The sequence below is a fragment of the Scyliorhinus canicula genome, chromosome 8, assembly GCF_902713615.1.
Source record: "Scyliorhinus canicula chromosome 8, sScyCan1.1, whole genome shotgun sequence".
NCBI lineage: Eukaryota > Metazoa > Chordata > Chondrichthyes > Carcharhiniformes > Scyliorhinidae > Scyliorhinus > Scyliorhinus canicula.
The window spans coordinates 95,184,662-95,210,711 of record NC_052153.1 but is presented as its reverse complement, the minus strand read 5'-3'; the positions used below and the strand labels follow the sequence as shown (position 1 = coordinate 95,210,711).

General features: G+C 49.8%; 1 protein-coding gene across 1 annotated transcript; it reads right to left on the bottom strand.

The window, feature by feature from the left end:
* Positions 1-222: 222 nt before the first annotated feature.
* Positions 223-11,437, bottom strand: LOC119969905 (translation initiation factor IF-2-like). Its single transcript, XM_038803881.1, has 2 exons — positions 11,406-11,437; positions 223-793 (listed from the first exon to the last, which is right to left on the bottom strand). Exons 1-2 carry the CDS (start codon positions 11,435-11,437, stop codon positions 223-225), a joined length of 603 nt encoding a protein of 200 aa, XP_038659809.1.
* Between the last annotated feature and the right edge of the window lie 14,613 nt (positions 11,438-26,050).

The window sequence follows — 26,050 nt, the reverse complement described above, 5'->3', positions numbered from 1 at the left end:
GGCAAGCTCTTGATTAATAAGGGGATCAGGCATTATGGGGGGAAGGCAGGAGAATGGGGATGAGAAAATATCAGCAATGATTGAATGGCGGAGCAGACTCGATGTGCCAAGAGGTCTCATTTGCTCCTATGTCTTATGTTCTTATGGGTTTTCAGGGCAAGCTGGGTCTTCAGGGCAGGCAGGGTGTTCAGGGATGGCTGGGTCTTCAGGGCAGTCTGGGTCTTAAGGGCAAGCTGGATTTTCAGGGCAGGCTGGGTCTTCAGGGCAGGCTGGGTCTTCAGAGCAAGGTAGGTCTTCAGGGCAGGCTGGGTCTTCAGAGTAAGGTAGGTCTTCAGGGCAGGCTGGATCTTCAGGACATGCTGGGTCTTCAGGGCAGGCTGGTCCTTCAGGGCAAGCTGGGTCTTCAGGGCAAGCTGGGTCTTCAGGGCTTAGCTGGGTCTTAAGGGCAGGCTGGGTCTTCAGGGCAGGCTGGGTCTTCAGAGCAAGGTAGGTCTTCAGGGCAGGCTGGGTCTTCAGGGCAGGCTGTGTCTTCAGGGCAGGCTGGGTCTTCAGAGCAAGGTAGGTCTTCAGAGCAGGCTGGGTTTTCAGGACATGCTGGGTTTTCAGGACATGCTGGGTCTTCACGGCAAGCTGGGTCTTCAGGGCAGGCTGGGTCTTAAGGACAAGCTGGGTCTTCAGGACAGGCTGGGTCTTCAGGTCAAGCTGGGTTTTCAGGGCAGGCTGGATCTTCAGGGCAGGCTGGGTCTTCAGGGCAGCCTGGGTCTTCAAGGTTTGTCTTATTGGAAGGCTGGGTCTTCAAGGCAAGCTGGGTCTTCAGGACAGGCTGGGTCTTCAGGGCAGTCTGGGTCTTAAGGGCAAGCTGGATTTTCAGGGCAGGCTGGGTCTTCAGAGCAAGCTGGGTCTTCAGGGCAGGCTGGGTCTTCAGGGCAAGCTGGGTCTTCAGGGGTTAGCTGGGTGTTCAGGGCAGGCTGGGTCTTCAGGGCAGGCTGGGTCTTCAGGGCAAGCTGGGTCTTCAGGGCAGGCTGGGTCTTCAGAGCAAGGTAGGTCTTCAGGGCAGGCTGGATCTTCAGGACATGCTGGGTCTTCAGGGCAGGCTGGGTCTTCAGGGCAAGCTGGGTCTTCAGGGCAGGCTGGGTCTTAAGTACAAGCTGGGTCTTCAGGACAGGCTGGGTCTTCAGGTCAAGCTGGGTTTTCAGGGCAGGCTGGATCTTCAGGGCAGGCTGGGTCTTCAGGGCAGCCTGGGTCTTCAAGGATTGTCTTATTGGAAGGCTGGGTCTTGAAGGCAAGCTGGGTCTTCAGGACAGGCTGGGTCTTCAGGGCAGTCTGGGTCTTAAGGGCAAGCTGGATTTTCAGGGCAGGCTGGGTCTTCAGGGCAGGCTGGGTCTTCAGAGCAAGGTAGGTCTTCAGGGCAGGCTGGGTCTTCAGAGTAAGGTAGGTCTTCAGGGCAGGCTGGGTCTTCAGGACATGCTGGGTCTTCAGGGCAGGCTGGTCCTTCAGGGCAAGCTGGGTCTTCAGGGCAGGCTGGGTCTTCAGGGCAAGTTGGGTCTTCAGGGGTTAGCTGGGTGTTCAGGGCAGGCTGGGTCTTCAGGGCAGGCTGGGTCTTCAGGGCAGGCTGGGTCTTCAGAGCAAGGTAGGTCTTCAGGGCAGGCTGGGTCTTCAGGACATGCTGGGTCTTCAGGGCAGGCTGGGTCTTCAGGGCAGGCTGGGTCTTCAGGGCAGGCTGGGTCTTCAGGGCAAGCTGGGTCTTCAGGGGTTAGCTGGGTGTTCAGGGCAGGCTGGGTCTTCAGGGCAGGCTGGGTCTTAAGGGCAGGCTGGGTCTTAAGGACAAGCTGGGTCTTCAGGACAGGCTGGGTCTTCAGGTCAAGCTGGGTTTTCAGGGCAGGCTGGATCTTCAGGGCAGGCTGGGTCTTCAGCGCAGGCTGTGTTTTAAGGGAAGGCTGGGTCTTCAAGGCAAGCTGGGTTTTAAGGACAGGCTGGGTCTTCAGGGCAGCCTGGGTCTTCAAGGTTTGTCTTATTGGAAGGCTGGGTCTTCAAGGCAAGCTGGGTCTTCAGGACAGGCTGGGTCTTCAGGTCAAGCTGGGTCTTCAGGGCAGGCTGGGTCTTAACGGCAAGCTGGGTTTTCAGGGCAGGCTGAGCTTTGAAGGGTACCTTAGTTTTTTGGACTGTGCAACTTTGCTCTGAGTACTGACAGGCCTATAATAATGGCAGCAACAACTTCAACGGTGCAGCCTACCTCCATTCTGAAACAAGATGGTCTGCACACCTGTTGGTATTTAAATGATCTCTCAGAATGAGATGGACTTCTCAATCATGTAGCATCCACTTCTGGTCTCAACAGCACCATCTGGGGTCACCGTAGAAAATCCTGGCCTGTCGAGAATCTGAGAACACACCAACTTCTGACTCAGAGGCAAGAATCCTACCGACTGAGCCACTGCCAGTACAGCTGCCAAAACACAGCAGCACTGTGATCACAACCTTTTGCTGTTGTTAGACAGGAGTCATGTGGTCACTGTTTCGGATAGATGTTGACATTTTGCAATAATATAAAACTGTTTTACATCCTTCCTGATTTTTATTGCAGTGGCTTCAGTTCGGGAAAGATTTAAAATTGAGGGCCAAAGCACTCTCACCCATTTTATACTACCACACAAAGTTAAAATCCACATAATTGTAACTGCAGTATACAGCTAGAAAATAAAAATAATAATATGAATGTTAGTTGCTATCATTCCTTATTTCTCGTCGTAGTGGAGATCAGAGAGTTTTCAGTCTGGTCGCTATGAAGGGAAGGTGATAGGAATAATGACTTGAAGCCCAATTGTTCAGAATGATGCTGCTCGTACAAATCAAGCCAAAAGAAAGTGGTTTTGAAATACAAAGGACTTCATCTCAAACTGCAAAGAATACAGGGAAACAGAGGCCTTATTATGCAGGCAAGTTACTTTTGATTTGGAGAATCTCAACTGATTATGGCATCTGTTTCTCAGAGGGCGTGATTAATAATTAAAATCTCCTGGGCTGCAAATCTAACTGTCATACAGCAGTGACAGCACTACATATATTAGTAGAACTGCTGCTTAAATTTCAACAAAAATAGCATTTACATTTTAAGCCTTGAAAGTACCCCTTTAGCTTTTAATGAGTGCGATCTACAGGCGTCATTGCACCGGACGCAAAAGAGTGGACTGGTTAGATAGCGGGAGAGGCTGAAATTGAGAACCATGACGGGCGTGATTGGTTTCCGATCTAACAGGGTCACTCCGTTGGCAAGATCCTGATGCTGCTGCAACATGGCGAAAAAGCAATTATCACCAATTAAACCCAATCTCCATATCATTAACGGGAAGGACTTCCTATCAAACGACCACCGTGGGTCTCCCCAGTGAGCAGTCACGTGGGTGCCATTTAGTACACCTATTCAAAAAACGTGAAGCTACCAGAATAGCTGCTGCAGGGATCCGAGGAGGCGAGCAGCTATCTTTGGAACCGGGAAGTCAGGCCTGCGACACTGGGGCCACTGCCACAGTGCATGGGGTGAGGGGGAGCTTCTGGGGGGGTCAGGATCGGTCAAGGGGGCAGGCCACCATCTGATGGGTCACCCCCAGGGCTGGGGGGTGGCGGTGGTCCAGTGCTCATGTGCCCAGCATGCCACCTCCCTCGTTTATACCCATAATGGGGGCGACTCCAGCTACTGCCTCTGTCCCACCAAACACCGCCGTGACAACCACAGCCGTGCTAATATGGTGAAGGTCACTTTAACTCCCACTGACCGTGGCAGTCGCTGACTGCACAGCTGAAGGCTATTGCTAATGGAGAATTGGCAATTCTAGCAAAGTGAGCACTTCACAGCTCCCAAGTAGAAACACTCCTCTTCCAAGGGCTCCATTCATGGCCGGGTGTCCCTCGAGAGGGAGTATGCGGAGTACACTGGCATTATTATGGCCTTCCATGCTCAGTGGGCACCGCAGGGTCTGGGGTGTTTTATAGACCCCTTTGACCACATTTTGATTTGAGTTTTTGAAGTCTCCATTGATCTTTGTTTTAGTTTGAGCAGTGCTCCTTTCAGCTTTGTCCCTTATTTTCTTGACTTTCATCTACTTGGTTGAGCTTCATGCGAATCTGCAGATGGCTGTATGCTATACTTGCTGCTCATGCCTGCTGGTAGCTGACACCACCTGGAGGCCACATGCTTGGTTGCTGCTGCTTCTTCTGCTTCTCTGGCCTGGAGTAAGGATCCGGAAGTTGTGGGCTGGCCTGCTGCCAGTGCTGGAGATGGACTTGACTGAGCACTTTCATAGACATGATGTGGAGATTCCGGCGTTGGACTGGTATGAGCACAGTAAGAAGTCTTACAACACCAGGTTAAAATCCAACAGGTTTGTTTCAAATCACTAGCTTTCGGAGCACTGCTCCTTCCTCAGGTGTGGAGATGCCGGCGTTGGACTGGGGTGAGCACAGTAAGAAGTCTTACAACACCAGGTCAAAGTCCAACAGGTTTGTTTCAAACACTAGCTTTCAGAGCACTGCTCCTTCACCTGAGGAATGCGCAGTGCTCCGAAAGCTAGTGTTTGAAACAAACCTGTTGGACTTTAACCTGGTGTTGTAAGAATTCTTACTACCTTCCTCAGGTGAATGAAGAGGTAGATTCCAGAAACATATATATGGACAAAGTCAAAGATGCAAGACAATGCTTTGAATGCGAGCAATTGCAGGCAATTAAGTCTTTACAGATCCAAAGATATGGGGTGATTCCAGGTTAAGGAGTTGTGAATTGTCTCAAGCCAGGACCGTTGGTAGGATTTTGCAAGCCCAGGGCAGATGGGAGGGGAGGGGGTGGGGGTGAATGTAATGCGTCATGAATCCAAGGTCCTGGTTGAAGCCACACTCATGTGTGCGGAACATGGCTGTAAGTTTCTGTTCAGCAATTCTGCGTTGTCGCGCAGCCTGAAGGCCACCTTGGAGAATGTTTACCCGGAGATCGGAGGCTGAATGCCCTTGACTGCTGAAGTGTTCCCCGATTGGAAGGGAACATTCCTGCCTGGCGATTGTCGCGCGATGTCCGTTCATCTGTTGTCGCAGCATCTGCATGGTCTCGCCAATGTACCACGCTTCGGGACATCCTTTCCTGCAGCGTATGGGGTAGACAACGTTGACCAAGTCACACAAGTATGTACCGCGCACCTGGTGGGTGGTGTTCTCACATGTAATGGTGGTCCCCATGTCGATGATCTGGCACGTCTTGCAGAGATTGCATGGTTGTTTGAAGGCAAGTAGTGGGGGTGTGGGGATGACCTTCAAGTTGTTCGTCTTCATAGATGATCGGCTTGCAAAATCCTACCAACTGTCCTGGCTTGAGACAATTCACACCTCTTTAACCTGGGATTACCCTTCTCTCTGGATCTGTAAAGACTTAATTACCTGTAATTGCTCGCATTCAAAGCATTGTCTTGCATCTTTGACTTTGTCTATATATATGTTTCTGGAATCTACCTCTCCATTCATCTGAGGAAGGAGAAGTGCTCTGAAAGCTAGTGATTTGAAACAAACCTGATAGACTTTAACCTGGTGTTGGAAGACCTCTTACAGTACCCACCTTCATAGAGGCAGTGGAACAATACTGGGAGGGGGAGAATGGGGTGGATTGCTGAAGGCATGCTCTTGCAGACTACTGAGGACTTTAATATACTGTTGACTGTTTACTGTCCACTGTGCATTTGGTTTTCTTAGTATAACTGCACTGTTGGAGCTTTGTATTTATGCCGAGAGCAAATGTTGATTAATGGTTACTGTGATGTAAATAATTAGTTTTTATCTGTTTTTCCTTTTGTAATTGTTGACCATTTAATAAACAAAATAGTCCCAAGTAGATTACCGTGAGTAGGCATGCCATGAAGCAGGTGTTATTGCCTAGCATCCCAATTAGACTGTGAGGCCTGGACATTTGTTCTGAGCTCCGGAGCCATCAACGCAACAGAGGTAGGAGCCAACATTCCAACACCCAAGAGCTGGGCTACAGCACTGGGGGCATCCTTGGGACCAGAGGGTGTGTACGTAGATCAGGGAGATAACCAGTGCCTGGTCCAGGTAACATCACAAGCTGGTGTCTGGGGTAAAGGGTCTGGGGTCCAGTGCCAAAGGGCCACTACTGCAACAGGGGTTCATGTGAAGGGCATGTTGGATGGCACCATGAGGGATGGCAGGGATGTGAGGGTGGGGGTGGCCTAGGGCACCCAAGGGTCTGTCCTGTCTACCTCATACGCTAAAAACTGTCCTTCACCCTCTCCAATTCTTTAAAATTGTGGACCCCATGGAAGCTGCCCTGTGGCAATGTTGGCAGGTCAGATGCCGGAGAAGGCGGCAGCAGCGTCGACAGGGGCTGGAGGCAGCAGCCTATATGCAGGGGCCTACCTCATGTGCTGAGGACCGGACCGCCCATCAGGCCAATGATGCACCCAGAGGAGGAGGGTGGTGACGGCCCAAGGTGCGCAGGCATCGCTGGTCTTTCAAATAGATGTCGGGAAGCATGTGCTGCAGAAGGCTTTGCCTCAACATGACCTTGCGGACTTGGCACCACATGGAGGAGGAGGTTACCCGCTCGCAATGGCTGTCAAGGTCACTGCAGTCCTGAAATTCTACACCTTGTGTTCATTCCAGGGCTTGAGCGGGGACTTGTGTGGCATATCCCAACCAACAGCCCATAAATGCATTTATGAAGTTAAGGATGCGTTGTTTGCTCAGGAAGCTGACTATATAAACTTTGATCTGGTACATGCCCATCAAGATGCCTGGGCAGCAGGATTCTTCACTATCGCCGGGATGCCCAAGGTCCAGGGGGTAACAGATGGCACGCATGTTGCCTTGTGCACACTGGATGGTCCGGGAGTGCTCTTCATCAACAGGAAGGGGTTCCACTCTCTGAATGTCCAACTCATCTGTGACCACCACCTCAGGATCATGCACGTGTGTGCACGCTTCCCAGGAAGTGTGCATGACAGTTCCATCCGAGGACACTTGAAGATCCCTGGCATCTTTGACGGACATCCCAAGTGACTAGATGGCTCTTGGGGGATGAGCGGTCTCCGCTTAGGGTCTGGCTAATGATGTCAGTACAGAGGCCCGTGACTGATGCAGAGACCTGATATAACGAGGCCCATGATGCAATGCACTGCTGAAAATCGACCACTCTGGTGGGACACTGCAGTACACTCCCCGCAGGGTCATCACTTTGTGGTTGTCTGCTGTGCCCTCCACAGCCTGGCACAGCAGCAGGGTGATGTGCTGGAGGTGAAGAAGGAGGTACATGCAGCCAACTCCGAGGCGGAGCTGGACCGGAAAAGTCTGGAGGACAAGCCTGGGGAGCCAGGGTCTGGCATGCCCAGAGGACCTTGGAGGCCCTCATGCTCGCCCACTTCTCATAGGGCATGGCTTCATCTGGCATTGCACCCCCTCTCCTTATCCCCCACAACTATGCCCCAGCTCCCGCTCCCCCCTCCCCATTTGTCCCCGATCACAACCCCAAACCCCCCACCCCCTCTTGCCCCTGCCACCCTGTTCCACCCTCCCATGGTCGTGTTACATCACTCCAGGATGATGGGCCTGTGTCGGCAAGGGTCCAACATCCCCAGAGGACCAGGCAGGCCCTCATCCTCGCCTGCTTCTCACAGGACGAGGCTTTGTCCATCAGCTTATCCCCTTCCCCATTCCCCTCCTTCCCCCATTCCCCTCCTTCCCCCATTCCTCTCCTCCCCCATTCCCCTCCTTCCCTCATTCCCCTCCTTCCTCCCCCCCAACTCCCCGACTACCCTGCTCCACCCTCACAGCGTGATGAGCCTGTGTCAGCACCGTCCGTGAGACACTATACAAGGCAGGAGAATGATGAGAACTCCCTGTGAGGTAAGCTCTGGTGCCCCTCAGTTTATGCCAAAGTCTGACTCCTCTCTTTCTGTTGACAGTGTGCTTACACCCATCCTCTGAATGGGGTGTGCACTGGGGGCATTTAATCTTAGATCACTGGGGCCGTGGGGCGTGGGGGGAGCAGAGGGCAACAGGGGGTGGGGGTGCAGGAAGGCCCGCTATGAAGATTAATGTGACAGAGGCTTCACATGCATCAGGTGTGACATGTTTTAACATTGCATATTGGACATTTCCATTCCCCCCAGCTACAAATTTTGAATCCCCCACACCCAAAACAAACACCAGTGCTCACTGAGTGATCCCAATCTTATTGATTTTATGTGGTCTACTGCTACATCTAGGTGAGTCCTCAGGTTGTACATTAGAGGTGTAGGCAGCCTGCTGCTTTTCATGCCCTGTGGCCTTTTGTGCCTTTGTTGGAAGTTCACTGGAGGGCCTGGAGGCGGAGGGTCTCGGCAGACTTACCGGTGTCACTGGAATTCCCATACCACCCTGTTCTGCTCGCTGCCCTGGAATTGTGCCAGTGTGGAGGGGGTTGGATTCGGAAGAATTGGAAACTGCTGTAGTCTCCTTGGTGGCAGGCCCTGGTTTGGCCTCCAGCGCCTCCTCCTCTCTGACGGTGCCCAAGGGGCACTGAGGGCTCCATGGAACTGAAGTGTAGCTGGATTGAACTCCAGAGGCCTCTGCATTATCTGGCTCGGCTAGACCTGGTGACTCACCATTGTCTGCGCCATGGTGTCGTCGCTCTCAGGGATGCTCCTTGGTGACTGGGCCGTGCTCAGAAGTGCCCCGGCAAAGTCCACCTGGGACACATCCCTGAGCAATTAGGACATTATGTCAAGCCCTCAGCCATGCTGGCCACGGACTGAGCCATGCTTTGGACACCAGCACTCAAGATGTTGACCTCGTGCTCCAGGTTTTCAACTGCGGTCACTACCCGACTGGTGTTGACCTCAGTGCCACGTATTGTTGGCATTAGCACCTGCACCCGTAGCCTTTGGGACTCCTACAATCGGCTATGCACTCGCTGGAATGTCACTGACATCCCCTTCTGAATCTACAGCCGTGTCATACCAACTGCATCAGCTCTGCGATACCCTGAGGCTCGGTATCTGATGGGACTGAGCTGAGTCCTGAAATCCAGAACACCTCCAATTGCTGACTCCCTCCAACATTCCTGTCTACACCTGATGTGCATCTGCAACTGTGTGGTGCTCACCAGATTGTGCCACAGAAGCCTGGCCACTAATGTCACCCACTGATGCGTGTGTCTCTGCGCTGGTGGAAAGTGGGGTGATATCTGTGGTGCCTTGTTGGTGGTCTCCTCACAGCTCTCCTCTGAGGTGGTCTCTTGGGTGACAGGGCGGGGTGACAACTCCAAATGGCCCAGCCCCATGAGAGGGAGATAGGGAGATCCTGCAAAAGAATAAACATGTCTTCAGTGAGAGGGAAGGATCATTTTATCTGACATGAAAACTCTCTTGAGACAGGTCATCTGGGGAAGGGGGAATTAATCCATGCCTCTCTGGGACAGGCCAACCTCGCTGCCGGTGACTGCTCTCTCCACGGTCAACCCCGCAATCTCCAGGTTTCTCATAGGGGTGAGGACTTGGATCTCTGGCACTCCGCTCCCAGTCTTGGCCCTTTCCCGCATATTATGGGCTATCTTCTCCTGCGGGGACAGAAGACATAGTGAGTGCGCTTGATGGGTCAGGGGGCTCTATTGTAGGTTGCATGTGTGGGCACCGCATCTGGGCATGAAGGGTTGTGCTGGTGGGTGCCAGGGGGTGCTGAGGAGTATGCACCAAGGTCAGCTGTAGGGAGGGTGCAAGGTGTCAGCCAGTGATTTGTGTGTGTGGGGGGGGGGGGGGGGGGGGGGGGGGGGTGATGTTGTGAATTTGAGGGGTGGCAGGCAGCACTGATGCCAGGAGGGAGGTGGTCACTTATCCTTGCAGCTCTGTGGAGCTCATCGGCCTTCTTACTACATTGTACAGCAATCCTCCTGGTCACGCTGCCTGCACTGACAGTCGCTGCCACTGCCTCCCAGGGGTGGTCCTGCTGCTGCTCATCCAATCACCTCAGGGGAACAGGATGTCCCGTCTCACATCCACTCCTTTGAGAAGCCTTGTTAGGTCAGCATCCCCAAAACGAGGAGCAGGTGTGCGCGCTGCCATGCTTGTGTGTTGACTGGGAGTGAGTGGCGAGAGAGGTCTTAAAGGCAGCTCCCCCTTGTTACTGGCGAGACGCTGAGGCACAGTGGTTAGCACGAACAGGGCTCTGGGTTCGAGTCCCAACTTGAGTCTGTCGAATCAGACGGCGAGATAGCCAGTAATGACGAGAAGCTCATGGGCTCATTTCTGGCACTAAATACCATTAAATAACCAACGCGAGCATCGAGAAACACCCCACCAATCGCACCCAAAATGACACTTCAAAATCTTTCCATTAAACCACAACCAATGTTATCATTGTCCGCTGTCAATCAAATCATAGTATCATTTCATTCTGAATTGCCTGTGTACATTAGGACTTCTAACACTGCGGAAATATTTGAGCAGTACTTATTAGCTCACTTTATGCCTATTAGCCATATCGGTACAGTAGCACATCTGTGTTAACAAGTAACGATCACTGTCTAATAGAGGGGCTGTTTTAATCAGTTTGTCCAAGTCCATACACCCTCATCACAACCACATCCCCATATCCCATCATCACAACCTCACACCCATATCCACTAATCACAACCAACACATAACCCCTCATCCCATCATTACACACACACACCCATATCCCCTGTTGATAATTACACACCCATATCCTGTCATCACATACACCCCATGCCCCCTCATCAAAAGCACACACCCATATCCACTTATCATTTACTAACATATACCCCTTCATCCCAACCACACATCCATGTGCACTCAACACAGACACACCCATCTCCTCGCATCACAACCATACACCCATATCCCAACATCCCAAACACACACAAATCTCCACCTCATCACAACCATACACCCATACCCCCTTATCACAAACACACACCCATATCCCCTCGTCACAACCACACACCCATATCCCCTCATCACAACCACACACATATATCCCCACATCCCGAACACACACCCATAGTCCACCATCACCCACACACCCATATCCGACATCACACATACACTACCCCCTCATAACAAACACACAACCTGATCCCCTCATTATAACCACACACCCATATCCTGTCATTACACACACACCCATATTCCCTCATAGCAAACACGCAAATATCCGCTCATCGAAACCACACACCCATATCCCATCATCCCTTAACAACACCTATATCCCTCATCTCAAACATACATCCATATCCCTTCATCGCAACCACACAACCATCTCAACTCATCACATACACACAACCATGTCACATCATCACAAATGCACAACCTCCCACATCCTGCACCACCCTCCTCCTGTACCCACTTTCTACATACCTTCCTCTTTCCATAATCTCCTCATCCAACATCCTCCACCTCCCATGCCCTCCTCATCCTCTCACACCCTTCTCTCATATCTCCCCACTCCTTCCACACACCCATACACTCTCCACCTTGTACCATTTCTCCCATACCCGCTTGGCCTATACCCTGCTGTATCCCTTTCTCCCACACCTCCTTTCCCATTAGCTCTCCTCCGATAAACTTTCCCATTATCCCTCACCCCACAGCCTATTAGATGGTACTTCCATCCTCCACCCCTTTATCCTCCACCTCCTCTGATTGTTCCTCCTCGATTACCTCTATTACCCCTTCAGTAACAACAGGCTGCAATTGCATAGTGCCTTAATTTCGGAATATATCTGAAAGCACTTTGCAGGAATGTTATCAAATAATATTTGCTCAAGGAAATATTGGAGCAGATGGCCAAACTCCTGGTCAAACATCTGGGGCTGGATTCTGAGATTAAGTGCTGGCGCCGACATGGGAACAGTTGTGTTTATCGACAGAAAAAACGGCACAACAGCTGCACCGATTCAGGAACTTTAAATGGGCTTGCACCATCGCCACACGGTACGCAATCGGTTTCATGCAAAACGGCGCTGGATTCGTCGGGTCCATGATTGCCACACATGAGGCTCACACATCCCAGCCGCACTTAAATGATCCATCTGCCCAGACACACCATCTCAGTCAACAAGATGGCTGGAAGGAGAGCAGCGCCAAGGTTCAAGGCCATTGAGCTGGACACCCTCCTGTCCTCCTTGGAGGAAAGGCGGGTAACCCTGTACCCCGGCCTGGGAGGAAGGCCACCAGGCGCCACCATTCGCCACGCCTGGGTGCAGGTAGCAGAGGCGGTCAGGGCCGTGAGCAACGTTGTCCGGACTGGCATGCTGTCCCCCCCCCTCCCCCCCCCCCCCCCCCCCCCCCCCGCAGAAGAAGGCCACAGGCCACATACAATCTCTGGGAGCGGGAGAAGACCGGAGGGGGACCACCAGACCTGCGGCCCCTCACCGTGCCCGAGCAGAGGGCACTGGACGTGTTCGGCGGCCCGGAGGAAAGGGAGGTCACCAAGGTGGAATTCGGCAGCGGGCGAACAAGTGAGACCCTGCTTAGTTACGGATCCCCATGACACATGTGTGGACAATACTCCGTGACCCCCCTCAGCCCGCACCCACCTCACGTCCCTCCCCCCAGACCCCCTCACCACCCCCCCAACCTGCACCATCTCAGCCCACATCCCCCTCACCGTTATCCCCCCCCCCCCCCCCCCCCCCATCTCTGCCCATACATGCCGACGTGTCTTGCAGGACCTACCGGAGATGGGGGCAGTCCATCCGGAGTTCCTCGCCCACAGCCAATGCCAGAGCCGGTGCCCCCCAGACAGACAAGCACTGACGGGGAGAGCAGCCCGAACACCAGCCCTCTGCCCGAGACTCAGGACACCCCAGAGCTCGGGTCGGAGGAGGACATGGATGTTCCATCACTGCTGTCTACTACACCCTCCACCATCTCAGAGACCATCACCTCGGTTGGGTACATTAGTGAAGAGGCTCCTGGGACACTATCTGGTGCGCACCAAACAGTTGGCCCGGTACAACAGATGGAGATAGGGAAAGCCGAGGGGCCAGGCAGCCAGAGGTTGGGCCAGCCCCAGGAACCAGCTGCCGTCCAGATGGGTCCCGGGCTCCTGGACATCCAGTCCAGCCACAGTGCAGATGCAGTCAGAGACCCAGAGACCATAAGAGCGGATGAAGGCAGGCATCCAGCACATGTAGGCACAGCTGGAGGAGCCCATCCACGTTCAGGAGCAGGGGGTGGTGCCGGTCATGCATGCCACCCAGGCAGACACTGAACGGGTGGCGTCCACGGTGGAGGCAATGGGGCAATGGTGTTGGATATGGGTCAGAGTGTCCAAGGCCTGCGGCATTCTTTGCAGGAGGGGGCAGAGGCACAGGACAGGGATGCTGCCTTACAGGCAGCCATGTGGCAGAGTCACCTGGAGATTGCAGCGGCGCTCCTGAGAGTGGCCCAGTCACAGCAGGCCATGGTTGAGAAGGTTGGCAGCATTGCCCAGGTGCTGGCTGACATGCCGCAGGCAATGGGTGAGGTGGCCCAGTCCCAGATGGAGGAGGCCCAGTCCCAGATGAAGCTGGCCCAGATCCTGAGGGAGGTGTCCCAGTCCCAGAGGGAGCTGGCCCAGACCCAGAGGGAGGTGGCCCAGACCCAGACGGAGGTGGCCCAGACCAAGAGGGAGGTGGCCCAGTCACTGGATAATATGGCACAGACCTTCCGGGTGGTGGCATAGTCGCAGTCTGATGTGGTGCAGTCCAAGACGGAGATGGTCCACTCCCTGTGCTCCATGGCCATGAGTGTGCAGACCCTGGTTGAGACAAGAGCGGGCATCCAGCACTGACAGCGCCAGGTGGCGGGGGGCCTCGGGGGATGGCTCTGCTCTCAACCCCGTCCCATTGAGTAGCCCAGGGGCCATCAGGCACCCCGAGGGAGTAGGAGGTGCAGGGGACGTGCAGGAACAGCGCAGCACCTCGGACTCCCCCCTCCTATCTCTGCATCTGGTGGGCAGCGGGGCAGAACAGGGTGGCAGCATGCCATCCGGGATGCCTGAGCAGTGTGCGTGCCCATCTAGTCTGGGTTGCCCGAGGAGACGTGTGCCAATGGGGATCCTTGTCGCAGGGCGCGAGTCACAGCAGGCCACCTCCACTCCTGCTGTACCGTCTGGTGAACACCAAGGCATAGTGTTAGGTCCCGTAAGGCCAGAAAGTTAGACACCAGTTAAGTTGGCACAGGTGCAGGGCACAGTTGAGTTATGAGACTAGGGCACAGACTGTATATATTTCTCCACAATAAACACCTGTTAACACCTTTGAAACCTGCCTTGGTGCTCTGTCTGATGGTTGTGGGGAGGGCTGGTCACTGCTGGTTGGGGCGAGTGGCGTGAGAGAAACAATGCAGGCCCCCGTGGATGGACCGTCCTCCCCACCCTCCCTCCCCCTGCCCCGAATGTCCCCAGCACCCCCACCCCAGAAATTCGACGGGACCGTGTGATGGACTAGCCAGCTTGCATGCAGGCATCACCCAGGTGGAAGGTGCTACTGTGGGCATGGGTCAGACACGGTCATATGATGTGGAGCACCAGAGCTCATCGCAGAGTGGGTTGTCATCATCCTCTATCCGCAGGTATGTGTCATGGAGGGGGAGTGCAGCGGGTGGTTTGGTGGTGTGGGAGGTGAGGGGTGTGGCTCTGACGTGCATCTGTTGATCGCAGATCAGCTGTATGTTGATGGAGTGAAACCCTTTTCTGTTGGTGTAGAGCAGCCTGTTATCCGCCGGTGCCCGTAGGGTGACATGCATCCCGCCGATCACCTCCTGGACCTGGGGCATCCCGGCGATGGCAGCGAACCCCACTGCCTGGGCATCCTGGTGGGCACGGTCTACATGGAACTGTATGCACTGGTTCGCGTGTGCACCTGTGCACTGATCTCTATGGATCCTAGAAAGGTCGACGCTCAGTGACTGGAGGGACCATATCGCATAAAAGTTGAGGCTGACTGTCACCTTGATGATCACCGGGAGCAGTTGCCCTTCCCCATAGCCCCGTGGTGCCAGGTGTGCCATATTCTGGCAGATTTGTCTCACAGACCCTCTGCTCATCTCCAGTCTCCATCTGCATGCCCGGTCCGGTAGGTTCACGATTGTCATGCGATGCCAGTACACATGGCACCTCCTCCGCCTCCTCGGCCTGTTGGGCGGCCGGCCCTCCAGCCTCTGCAGCAGCCACCTGCCCCTCTGCACCCCATTCCTCTGCAGCAGCTTACCCCTCCTGTCTGAGCGGCCCCCCACTTATGCAGCCGGTGGGGGGAGGCTGCGGTTTGGCAGGTGGCACCCATACAGACGGTGTCACTGTGTAGAACCAGTGGCCTGGGTGGGTGGTCAGTGGGTGTTCAGCAAGACAGCAGTCAGTGCCTTGGTACTGTCCCAGTCCCGCGGGGGGGGCACCCCGGCTGCTTGGCCCACCCTCACCCTCCCCCTCCACTCCTCTCCCCCGGCTCTGGCAAGGGCCCCTCCCCTCCGCCGCAGCCAGCACGGCCGATGTCCGGGCCAACAGCCCGCAGTCACTCCACGCCATTTCCTACCTCCTCTCTCTCGCTCAGCAGCCAGGACATCAGGTTTTATAACCACAAGTGAACAACGGCGTCGGGAAATCAGCCCATCGGAGGCGGTGAATCGCGGAAGCCCCGGAGCATAGGATGTCAGGCCCGCTAATGATATGCCGACTGAATTTTTACCCCGCACAGCTAGATGATCCATCTACGCCATTTTCGGAGTGCCGGAGCATCCCAATTTGGAGTCAAACCGGGGATTACCTGGATTTCGGCATCGGAAGATATTCTCCACCAATCACATTCCGTGATTTCGCCGTCTGCAAGCGGAGAATCGTGTCCCTGGGCTTTGAAGAGCGTCTTAAAGATGAAAGACAGATAGAAAGATGGTGAGCGTTATGAAGGGAATTCTGAGATTAAGTCTGGACAACTGAAGACACGAACGCCAATGGTGGAACAATTAAAATTGTGTACGTACAAGGTGCCAGATTAGGTGGAGTTCAGAGATTGCGGACAGTTATGGGGGTGAGGGAAGATTATTGAGATAAGAAGGGGAGAGCCCCGGGGACTGGGGGGTGGGGAGGGGGGGACATCTTTGAAAATTCCTTCCCTAGACTCCTTTTCCTCTCCCATTAATAGTCCTCCTGTACCCCATCTCCTGCATCCTTCATCTGCACTCTCTCCTTCTCTAGACTTTTTAGTCCTGAAGTGTATCAAATTCCAGCACTCTTAATAAATTACGTGTTAAAGCAAGAAAGAGACACCTAATGCCAATCAAACAGCACTGCACAACATTTATCAAATTGCTATCTCAGTGATGCTTTTTGAGCCAGAATCAAATAGTCCAATGAGTTAGATTTACAGAATGTGATTTTAGAGCAGTATAGAATGAACAGTGACAAAGAGATATTCCAATGGGAAGTTTCTGAATTTTGTTTCAAGAGCTCATTGATACGATTCAATCTGTGCTGCCAAATACTAGTAATACATGAGCTCCAAACATGTGGGAAGTCAGCCAGCCTCTGCAGGTAGAGGAGCATTCTTCCAAATAAAGCTACAGGCCCAATCTACAGCCTCAGGATCCTGCCACCTTTCTTGATTGAACATCTGTTGCACCACTTCCCATTAGACCTGCTGGTCGGTTGCAAGTAAGCAGCGGGCCAGGGCACAAATAATTTTATTTTTTTTGAAAAGGGCATAAGATTCTGCCCAATGTACTTACCTGTATTTTCCTGAGAATATTAATATCACCTCCGGTTGATGGAAAATTGGAAAAATTGAATCTCAACAGTTTATTAAGGAGATTTAAAAACTAAAAAGTGAGAATTTCTTTCAGAAGTCTTCATCTGAACAAGTTTGTGCAGTTTTTCTTTTAGTTCCCGTAATTCAACCTGGACCATAGGAATTTTGTGTGATCTTCTATTAACACTCTCCTGGCTCATTTTCAATGTCACAGTCATTACAAGAGCTGTTACAGAAGACGTCTGTCGCTGTGCTTCAAATATATTTCACAATGCAATGCTGCATTTTCATTTGATGTATGCCATGTTTTAACCAGTGAGGCAGTTATGAAATGAACAGTAGCAGTAAAGGTACTGGATAACTAATAAGAAAAAATCCTAGAAAAATCTCAGATGCATTGCATATTTCAACAGAAAAATACTTACCACAAATGTCTATTTTAACTGCATAAATTTATACAATAGAGACAATGAGGCAGAAACAATATTAAGTGTGAAGTGAGCACCAAAACAATTTGTATTCCATTGTTAAATAGGAACCTGAGTGTGACTTTGTTGGTGTGTGGTATTTTCTATTTTAATAAGATAAAATTGTGGTGCTTTTTATTTCAATAATATATAATTGTGATGGTTTCTACTGGAATTTTAGTTGCTATAAAATAGATTTTGCAAGGAAAATACTTGCTACTTATTAATAAATTAGTGCTCCACATGGAAAATTACTTTCAGTATGCTGTTTCTACACCAATAATTATATAATTAATCTGAGGAACATTAAATTGAAAATGCACCCTTTTTAGCACATCATCGTCTCTATAGCTTGTCTGTAAGTAAAGTATATATTTTTTGTCATCTCCACAATAATAAAACCCCAATTTTAAAATGTCCGTATTCTAAATCACAAGCGAGCATTAACAAGAGCTGGTACTATGATTTGAACTGTTCATAACAAAAACGAGAATTCTACAAATTGCATAATAACTTCCATTTATTCTGTGAAGACTGAATAACAAGGAAAATATTGTGTGATATGTATAAAGGATAATACATGTGGACAAAGGCTAGAAGGACTGCCCCTGAGATTCTAGGTTATGATCCCAGGACATGACACTCAAATCTGGCAAATAGTTAGCAGTCAGTTTTATAGGTTCTTTATAGGTTCTTAACAATGCTTGCTATGCTGTACCCTGGGATGGTAGTCCCAATAGAAGAGTGTTAGAGAATAACTTCAATGTAGAGAAAATCAAGGTAAAAATAGACACCACCCTAATTATAATGCAGCCTTGGGAACCGAACATTTTCTATGTTATACAAATGCCTGCCATTGTGCGTGTCCCATAACATGGTCTAAAAGATAATATGAAACAGAAATATCTAAGAGTCTTTGAAATTGATGTTAGAACAGCTGCCATAGCCTTCAAAAAGGTAACACATTTACTTCAGAAGGACAGATCTGTGCTATCAGTCTGTCACAATTATAAGCAGATTTTCCACACAGGTGTCATACATTTGTTTACATGTATATTTTGCCTAGGTCATGTTATAGAACATTACTTTTCACAATGTGATATGCCACTGAGAGCACAGTAATGGATTGTTCTGTCTCCCGTTCTGGTCAGGTATTAATTCAACTCTGTTCTTCAGCCTGAGAGTGATTAATGAGATGAGAGAATAAAATACTCCACCTGCCGCAACAAGTACAAAAACTGAATTAATGAGAAATATGAAAATGAGCTTTATCTCCCAACCTAGAATGGAGATGGATCAGCTGTTTATTTACCTCAGCTTGTAATGATGTTGTTAGCAGACAAGGATCCTGAATCATGAACGTGCATAGAATTAATGGGATAGTCCATGTGCCCGGCTGAAGTTAGCATGGATAATTGCTCTGAACTACGGAATATGCTCATAGTACACAGAGGTCTGTGTGAGACAGGTAAATTAAAAATAAAACTCCAAACCGTGTTGAATATTCTCTTAACCTTAAACAACACAAATGTATAAACTCATAGCAAATAATTACTGCAGACAGATTTAAAGTTACCTATCTCTGAATGCCATAACTTTTGGTAAATTCTGTTGTTCATCTGTAATCATTCCAACTGGAAAGTTATGGTGAGTGTCATAATATACATCTATGTATATAATGGAGTGCAGACAGGCAGTGATTGACACACAGGATGACCAGTAAGCACACAGAACAGAGGAGCCAATCACCAGACAGGACACTACCACTATAAAGTCAGAGGGCACCAGTTTTCCCGCTCTCTCGATAACCCAGCCTCTGAGACATTCAGAGTTTGTAAGCTAGTCAGTGCAAACACCATGTGATAGCTAGTAAGTCTGGTCAGTCTAGCATCAGGTCTCCAGTCAAGTCAGCATAGTGTCAACCCACAGTTGAACATGTATAATAGTTTAGACGTTAAATAAAATGGTGTTGCATCTTATCAAGTGTTGGAGGTCTGTCTCTCGCTACACTGCATCAAGTGCAGTCCACATCGACCCAGCCTGCCCAACACATCAGTGAGGTTACAAAAGTAAACATAAGTTACAAATATGAAGATATTAGTATCCCTTCATATTATATCGCTTTTTCCACATCAAATAAATTAATTAATTTGCAGACAAGCACTATCTTGTTGGAAAAATGTTTCTTCACATTCCCTCTTATGATCATTCTGTTATACAGTTTTACAGTTGCCAACAAAAGCAATAATTCTCTTCATATTCTGACAGGGAAAAGATGATGATCGCAAAGGGACAGGTGGTCTGAGGTGCATTTGTTTTAATGCGAGAAGTGTAGCATGAATTTAGGGCTTGGATTAGTACCTGGGAATATGATGTTATTGGTATTACTGAGACTTGGTTGAGGGAAAGGCAGGACTGGCAACTAAATATCCCAGGGTATAGATGCTTCAGGAGGGATAGAGAGGGAGATAAAAGGGGTGGAGGAGTTACATTACTGGTCAGAGATGATATCACAGCTGTGATTAAGGAGGGCACGATGGAGGATTCGAGCACTGAGGCAATATAGATAGAGCTAAGAAATAGGAAGGGTGCAGTAACATTGTTGGAACTTTACTACAGGCCTCCCAAAAGCGAGCGTGAAGTAGAGGTACAAATATGTAGACAGTTTATAGAACAATGTAGGAGCAATAGGGTGGTTGTGATGGGAGATTTTAACTTCCCCAACATTGAATGGGACTCATGTAGTGTTGGAGGCGTAGATGGAGCAGAATTTGTAAGGAGCATCCAGGAGAGTTTTTTAGAGCAGTATGTAAATAGTTCAACTCGGGAAGGGGACATACTGGACCCGGTATTGGGGAATGATCCCGGCCAGGTGGTTGATGTTTCAGTCGGCGATTACTTTGGGAATAGCGATCACAATTCCATAAGTTTTAGAATACACATGGACAAAGACGAGAGTGGTCCTAAAGGAAGAGTGCTAAATTGGGGAAAGACCAACTATAACAAAATTTGGCAGGAGCTCTGGAATGTGGATTGGGAGCAGTTGTTTAAGGGTAAATCCACACTTGAAATGTGGGAGTCTTTTAAGGAAAGGTTGATTGGAGTGCAGGACAGACATGTTCCTGTGAAAATGAGAGATAAAAATGGCAAGATTAGGGAACCATGGATGACGGGTGGAATTGTGAGACTAGCTAAGATGAAAAAGGAAGCATCCATAAGATCGAGGCGACTCAAAACTGATGAAGCTTTGGAGGAATATCGGGAAAGTAGGACAAATCTCAAACGCACAATAAAGAGGGCTAAATGGGGTCATGAAATATCTTTGGCTAACAGGGTTAAGGAAAATCCCAAAGCCTTTTATTCGTATATAAGGAGCAAGAGGGTAACTAGAGAAAGGATTGGCCCACTCAAAGACAAAAGAGGGAATTTATGCGTGGAGTCAGAGGAAATGAGTGAGCTTCTTAATGAGTACTTTGCATCGGTATTCACCAAGGAGAGGGGCATGATAGATGTTGAGGCTAGGGATGCATGTTTAAATACTCTAGGTCATGTCGGCATAAGGAAGGGGGAGGTTTTGGGTATTCTAAAAGGCAGTAAGGTGGACAAGTCCCCAGGACCGGATAGGATCTATCCCAGGTTACTGAGGGAAGCGAGAGACGAAATAGCTGGGGCCTTAACAGATATCTTTGCAGCATCCCTGAGCACAAGTGAGGTCCCGGAGGACTGGAGAATTGCTAATGTTGTTCCTTTGTTTAAGAAGGGTAGCAGGGATAATCCAGGGAATTATAGACCTGTGAACTTGACGTCAGTGGTAGGCAAACTGTTGGAGAAGATACTGAGAGATAGGATCTATTCACATTTGGAAGAAAATAGACTTATCAGTGATAGGCAGCATGGTTTGTGCAGGGAAGGTCATGTCTTACAAACCTAATAGAATTCTTTGAGGAAGTGACAAAGTTAATTGATGAGGGAAGGGCTGTAGATGTCATATATATGGACTTCAGTAAAGCATTTGATAAAGTTTCCCATGGCAGGTTGATGGAAAAAGTGAAGTTGTATGGGGTTCAGGGTGTACTAGCTAGATGGATAAAGAACTGGCTGGGCAACAGGAGACAGAGAGTAGTGGTAGAAGAGAGTGTCTCTAAATGGAGAAAGGTGACTAGTGGTGTTCCACAGGGGTCCCTGCTCGGACCACTGTTATTTGTAATATACATAAATGATCTGGACGAAGGTATAAGTGGTCTGATGAGCAAGTTTGCAGATGATACTAAGATTCGTGGAGTTGCAGATAGTGAGGCGGACTGTCAGATAATACAGCAAAATATAGATAGATTGGAGAGTTGGGCAGAGAAATGGCAGATGGAGTTAAATACAGACAAATGCGAAGTGATGCATTTTGGAAGATCTAACTCAAGAGCAGACTATATGGTCAATGGAAGAGTCCTGGAGAAAATTGATGTACAAAGAGATCTGGGAGTTCAGGCCCATTGTACCCTGAAGGCGGCAACGCAGGTCAATAGAGTGGTCAAGAAGGCATACAGCATGCTTGCCTTCATCGGACGGGGTATTGAGTACAAGAGTTGGGAGGTCATGTTACAGTTGTTTCGGACTTTGGTTAGGCCACATTTGGAATACTGTGTGCAGTTCTGGTCGCCACATTACCAGAAGGATGTGGATGCATTAGAGAGGGTGCAGAGGAGGTTCACCAGGATGTTGCCTGGTATGGAGAGTGCCAGCTATGAAAAAAGGTTGAGTAGATTAGGATTGTTTTCATTGGAAATACGGAAGTTGAGGGGAAACCTGATTGAGGTCTACAAAATTATGAGAGGTATGGACAGGGTGGATAGCAACAAGCTTTTTCCAAGAGTGGGGGTGTCAATTACAAGGGGTCACGATTTCAAGGTGAGAGGGGGAAAGTTTAAGGGAGATGTGCACGAAAAGTTTTTTTACGCAGAGGGTGGTAGGTGCCTGGAATGCTTTGCCAGCGGAGGTGGTAGAGCCGGGCACAATAGCATAATTTAAGATGCATCTGGACAGATATATGAAGGGGTGGGGAACAGAGAGAAGTAGACCTTGGAAAATAGGGGACAGGTTTAGATAAAGGATCTGGATCAGCACAGGCTGGGATGGCCGAAGGGCCTGTTCCTGTGTTGTAATTTTCTTTGTTCTTTGTTCTTGTTGAATGCAACCAGGTCAATGAGTCCACTCTCGATCATCAGCAAAATGATGAAAGTGTTGTCGACAGCCCTATCAAGCAGCACTTACTCAGCAATAACCTAGGAACTGACACTCAGTTTGGATTCTTCCAGGGCCACTCGGCTCATGACCTCAGAGAGACTTGGGTGTGCTAGTGCATGAGTCACAGAAAGTTAGTTTACAAGTGCAACAGGTGATTAAGAAGGCAAATGGAATTTTGTCCTTCATTGCTAGAGGGATGGAGTTTAAGACTAGGGAGGTTATGTTGCAATTGTATAAGGTGTTAGTGAGGCCACACCTGGAGTATTGTGTTCAGTTTTGGTCTCCTTACTTGAGAAAGGATGTACTGGCACTGGAGGGTGTGCAGAGGAGATTCACTAGGTTAATCCCAGAGCTGAAGGGGTTGGATTATGAGGAGAGGTTGAGTAGACTGGGACTGTACTCATTGGAATTTAGAAGGATGAGGGGGGATCTTACAGAAACATTTAAAATTATGAAGGGAATAGATAGGATAGATGCGGGCAGGTTGTTTCCACTGGCGGGTGACAGCAGAACTAGGGGACATAGCCTCAAAATAAGGGGAAGTAGATTTAGGACTGAGTTTAGGAGGAACTTCTTCACCCAAAGGGTTGTGAATCTATGAATTCCTTGCCCAGTGAAGCAGTTGAGGCTCCTTCATTACATGTTTTTAAGGTAAAGATAGATAGTTTTTTGAAGAATAAAGGGATTAAGGGTTATGGTGTTCGGGCCGGAAAGTGGAGTTGAGTCCACAAAAGATCAGCCATGATCTAATTGAATGGCAGAGCAGGCTCGAGGGACCAGATGGCCTACTCCTGCTCCTATTTCTTATGTGCTTATGTTCTTATTACAGCCTTAATCCAAATTTGGACAAAAACTCAAAAAATGATGTGAGAGTGACTGCCCTTTTCACCAAGGCAGCCTTTGACCAAGTGAGCCAGCAAGGAGCCCGAGCAAAACTGGAGTCAATGGGTATCAGGGAGAAATCTCTTCACTGGCTGGAGTCATACCTAGCATAAAGGAAGATAGTTGTGGTTGTTGGAGGTCCATCATCTCAGTTCCAGGATTTTGCTGCAGGAGTTCCTTAGGGTTAGGGTCCCAGAACTGACCATCTTCAGCTGTTTCATCAATGACCATTCTTCCATCAGAAAGTGGATCCTCTCCTCTTCCTATTCTTGCAACCCCTCCCTCAGGGGAAATTTAGCATGGCCAATCTATCTAACCTGCACATCTTTGGTTTGGGGATTTGGACTGGGGGTTACCATTGACCAGGAACTCAACTGACAGCCTTGGGTGGAGTTTGCATGTTCTCCTTGTGTCTGTGTGGGTTTCCTCCGGGTGTTCTGGTTTCCTCCCACAGTCCAAAGATGTGCAGGTTCGGTGGATTGGCCATGATAAATTTCCCCAAGGTGTCCAAAAGGTTAGGTGGGATTACTCAGTTACCGAATAGGGTAGGGGGGCGTGGGTCTAGATAGGATGCTCAATCAGAGGGTCAGTGCAGACTCAATGGGCTGAATGGTCTCCTTCTGCACTTAAGGAATTCTATGGTTCTATGATGATTCTATGACAAGGTGGCTCACAGTATAAGTATCATTTGGGGTGATTTTGAGGAGAAATCGCAGACATTCACTTGGGTTCATAGAGGAAGGTGCATTACCACAAATATTTTGTGTGTTTATAAGGGACTTTGTGTGTCAATGAGACCATTGTAGCTTGCAATGTACTTTGTAATTTGTGTCAATTTTAAAATCTGGGTATAATTGTGAAGCTGAGAGAGTAGTAAAGGAGCATTGTATTTTAATCCAATTTTTTCTTGTTTAATATAAAATATTCTTGTTTAAACTAATTAGCAGTCTTGCAACTCTGTTCCTCCACATTTTAGGAAAAAACAAGTCAAAGTTAATGGGCGGTTTTCTCAGATTTCTGGTGCGGCAAAACGGAGAATCCCGACGGCGGAGAATTCATCCCACAGTCTTTTGAGCCAGTGTTCCATTCTGGGATCTTGTAGTCCAGTTATAACATCAACTGGGATTGTAACAATTGCAGAAACTGTTGAAGGCTCCATCGGCAGCACCTTTCAAACCTGCTAGAAACTGCAATTCTCCTCCAGGTCACACTCCATCCTGATTTGGAACTGTATAGCAATTCATCGATCTTGGTTGATTCAAAATCCTGAAACTTCCTTCTTAACAGCACTGTGGGTGTTCCTGAAACATTTAGACATTGTGATACATCCTGGAGGGTGGTCACTTTGTTTCAGGAGGTAGTCACATCCCTTAGGATGGAGTCTTCAGTTTTGCTCAATGGTCAGTGAAGAAGAGCATGATTGCAATTGGGGTAGGTAAGAGGAGCAAGAATGTAGAAACGGAGGAGTCTCAGTCCTTGCAATTGTCCAATCGGTTTGAGCGTGACACTGCAGCACAGTGGTTAGCACTGCTGCCTCACAGCACCAGAGACCCGGGTTCAATTCCGACCTTGGGTGACTGTGTGGAGTATTCACGTTCTCCCCGTGTATGTGTGGGTTTCCTCCAGATCCTCCGATTTCCTTCCACAGTGCAGGTTAGGTGGAGTGGCCATGTTACAATTGCCCCTTACGGTTCAAAGATTAGGTGGTGTAAGGGGTTAAGGCGGGTAGGGCAGAGAAGTGAGTTTAGATAGGGTGCTCTTTTGGAGGTTTGTTGCAGACTCAATGGGCCGAATGGCCTCCTCTGTACTGTAGGAATTCTATGATTCTATGAAACAAGAGTGGGGACACAAGGTTGAATGAGAAAATGACCATGGCACTATGGTACAAGAAGCCGTTCAAGTGGAGGAATCTAACAGGAATGTAATGATAGTGGGGGACATTATAATGAGGGACAATAGGCACATTTCTCTGCAGCTGAGAGTAAGAGCCCAGGAGGTTGTGTTGCCTGCCCAGTTTTTGGTTTGGGACAACTGATCTGGCTGGAATGGCCGTTGTCCATGTAGTACCAATGACATAGGTCGGGCTAGGAATGAGTCTCTTCTCAGTGAGTAAGAGAAGCCAGGGGCTAAATTAAAAACTAGAAGCTTGAAGGTAATAATCTCTGTATTATTACCAGAAACCCCATCAAATTGGCATAGGGCTTTAAGTTAAGTGAGTTAAATATGTGGCTCACAAAGATTGATGTGGGAGAAATGGTTTCAATTCCTGAGATACTGGTGTCAGTATTGGGAAAAGTGGGAGCTGTACCATTGGGAGGGGGGGGAGGAGAGAGACAAACCGGCATTTTGGGGGGGGGGGGGGGGAGGGGTGGAGGAGAGAGACAGCCCGGCGTTTGGGGGGGGGGGGGGGGAGGAGAGAGACAGACCGGCATTTTGGGGGGGGGGGAGGAGGAGAGAGACAGCCCAGCGTTTGGGGGGGGGGGGGAGGGGAGGAGGAGAGAGACAGCCCGGCATTTTGAGGGGGGGGGAGGAGGAGGAGAGAGACAGCCCGGCGTTTGGGGGGGGGGGGGGGAGGAGGAGAGAGACAGCCCGGCATTTTGGAGGGGGGGGAGGAGGAGAGACAGACCCGGCATTTGGGGGGGGGGGGAGGAGGAGAGAGAAAGACCCGGCGTTGGGGGGTTTGCGGCGTTGA

Excerpts from the sequence above, each read along its gene's own strand:
- LOC119969905 (XM_038803881.1), bottom strand. The coding sequence starts at position 11,437 with ATGTTGGATGAGGAGATTATGGAAAGAGGAAG. Across the intron at positions 794-11,405 it reads GAGATTATGGAAAGAGGAAG|ACCCAGCCTTCCAATAAGAC; the intron begins GTATGTAGAAAG and ends CTTGCCTTGAAG.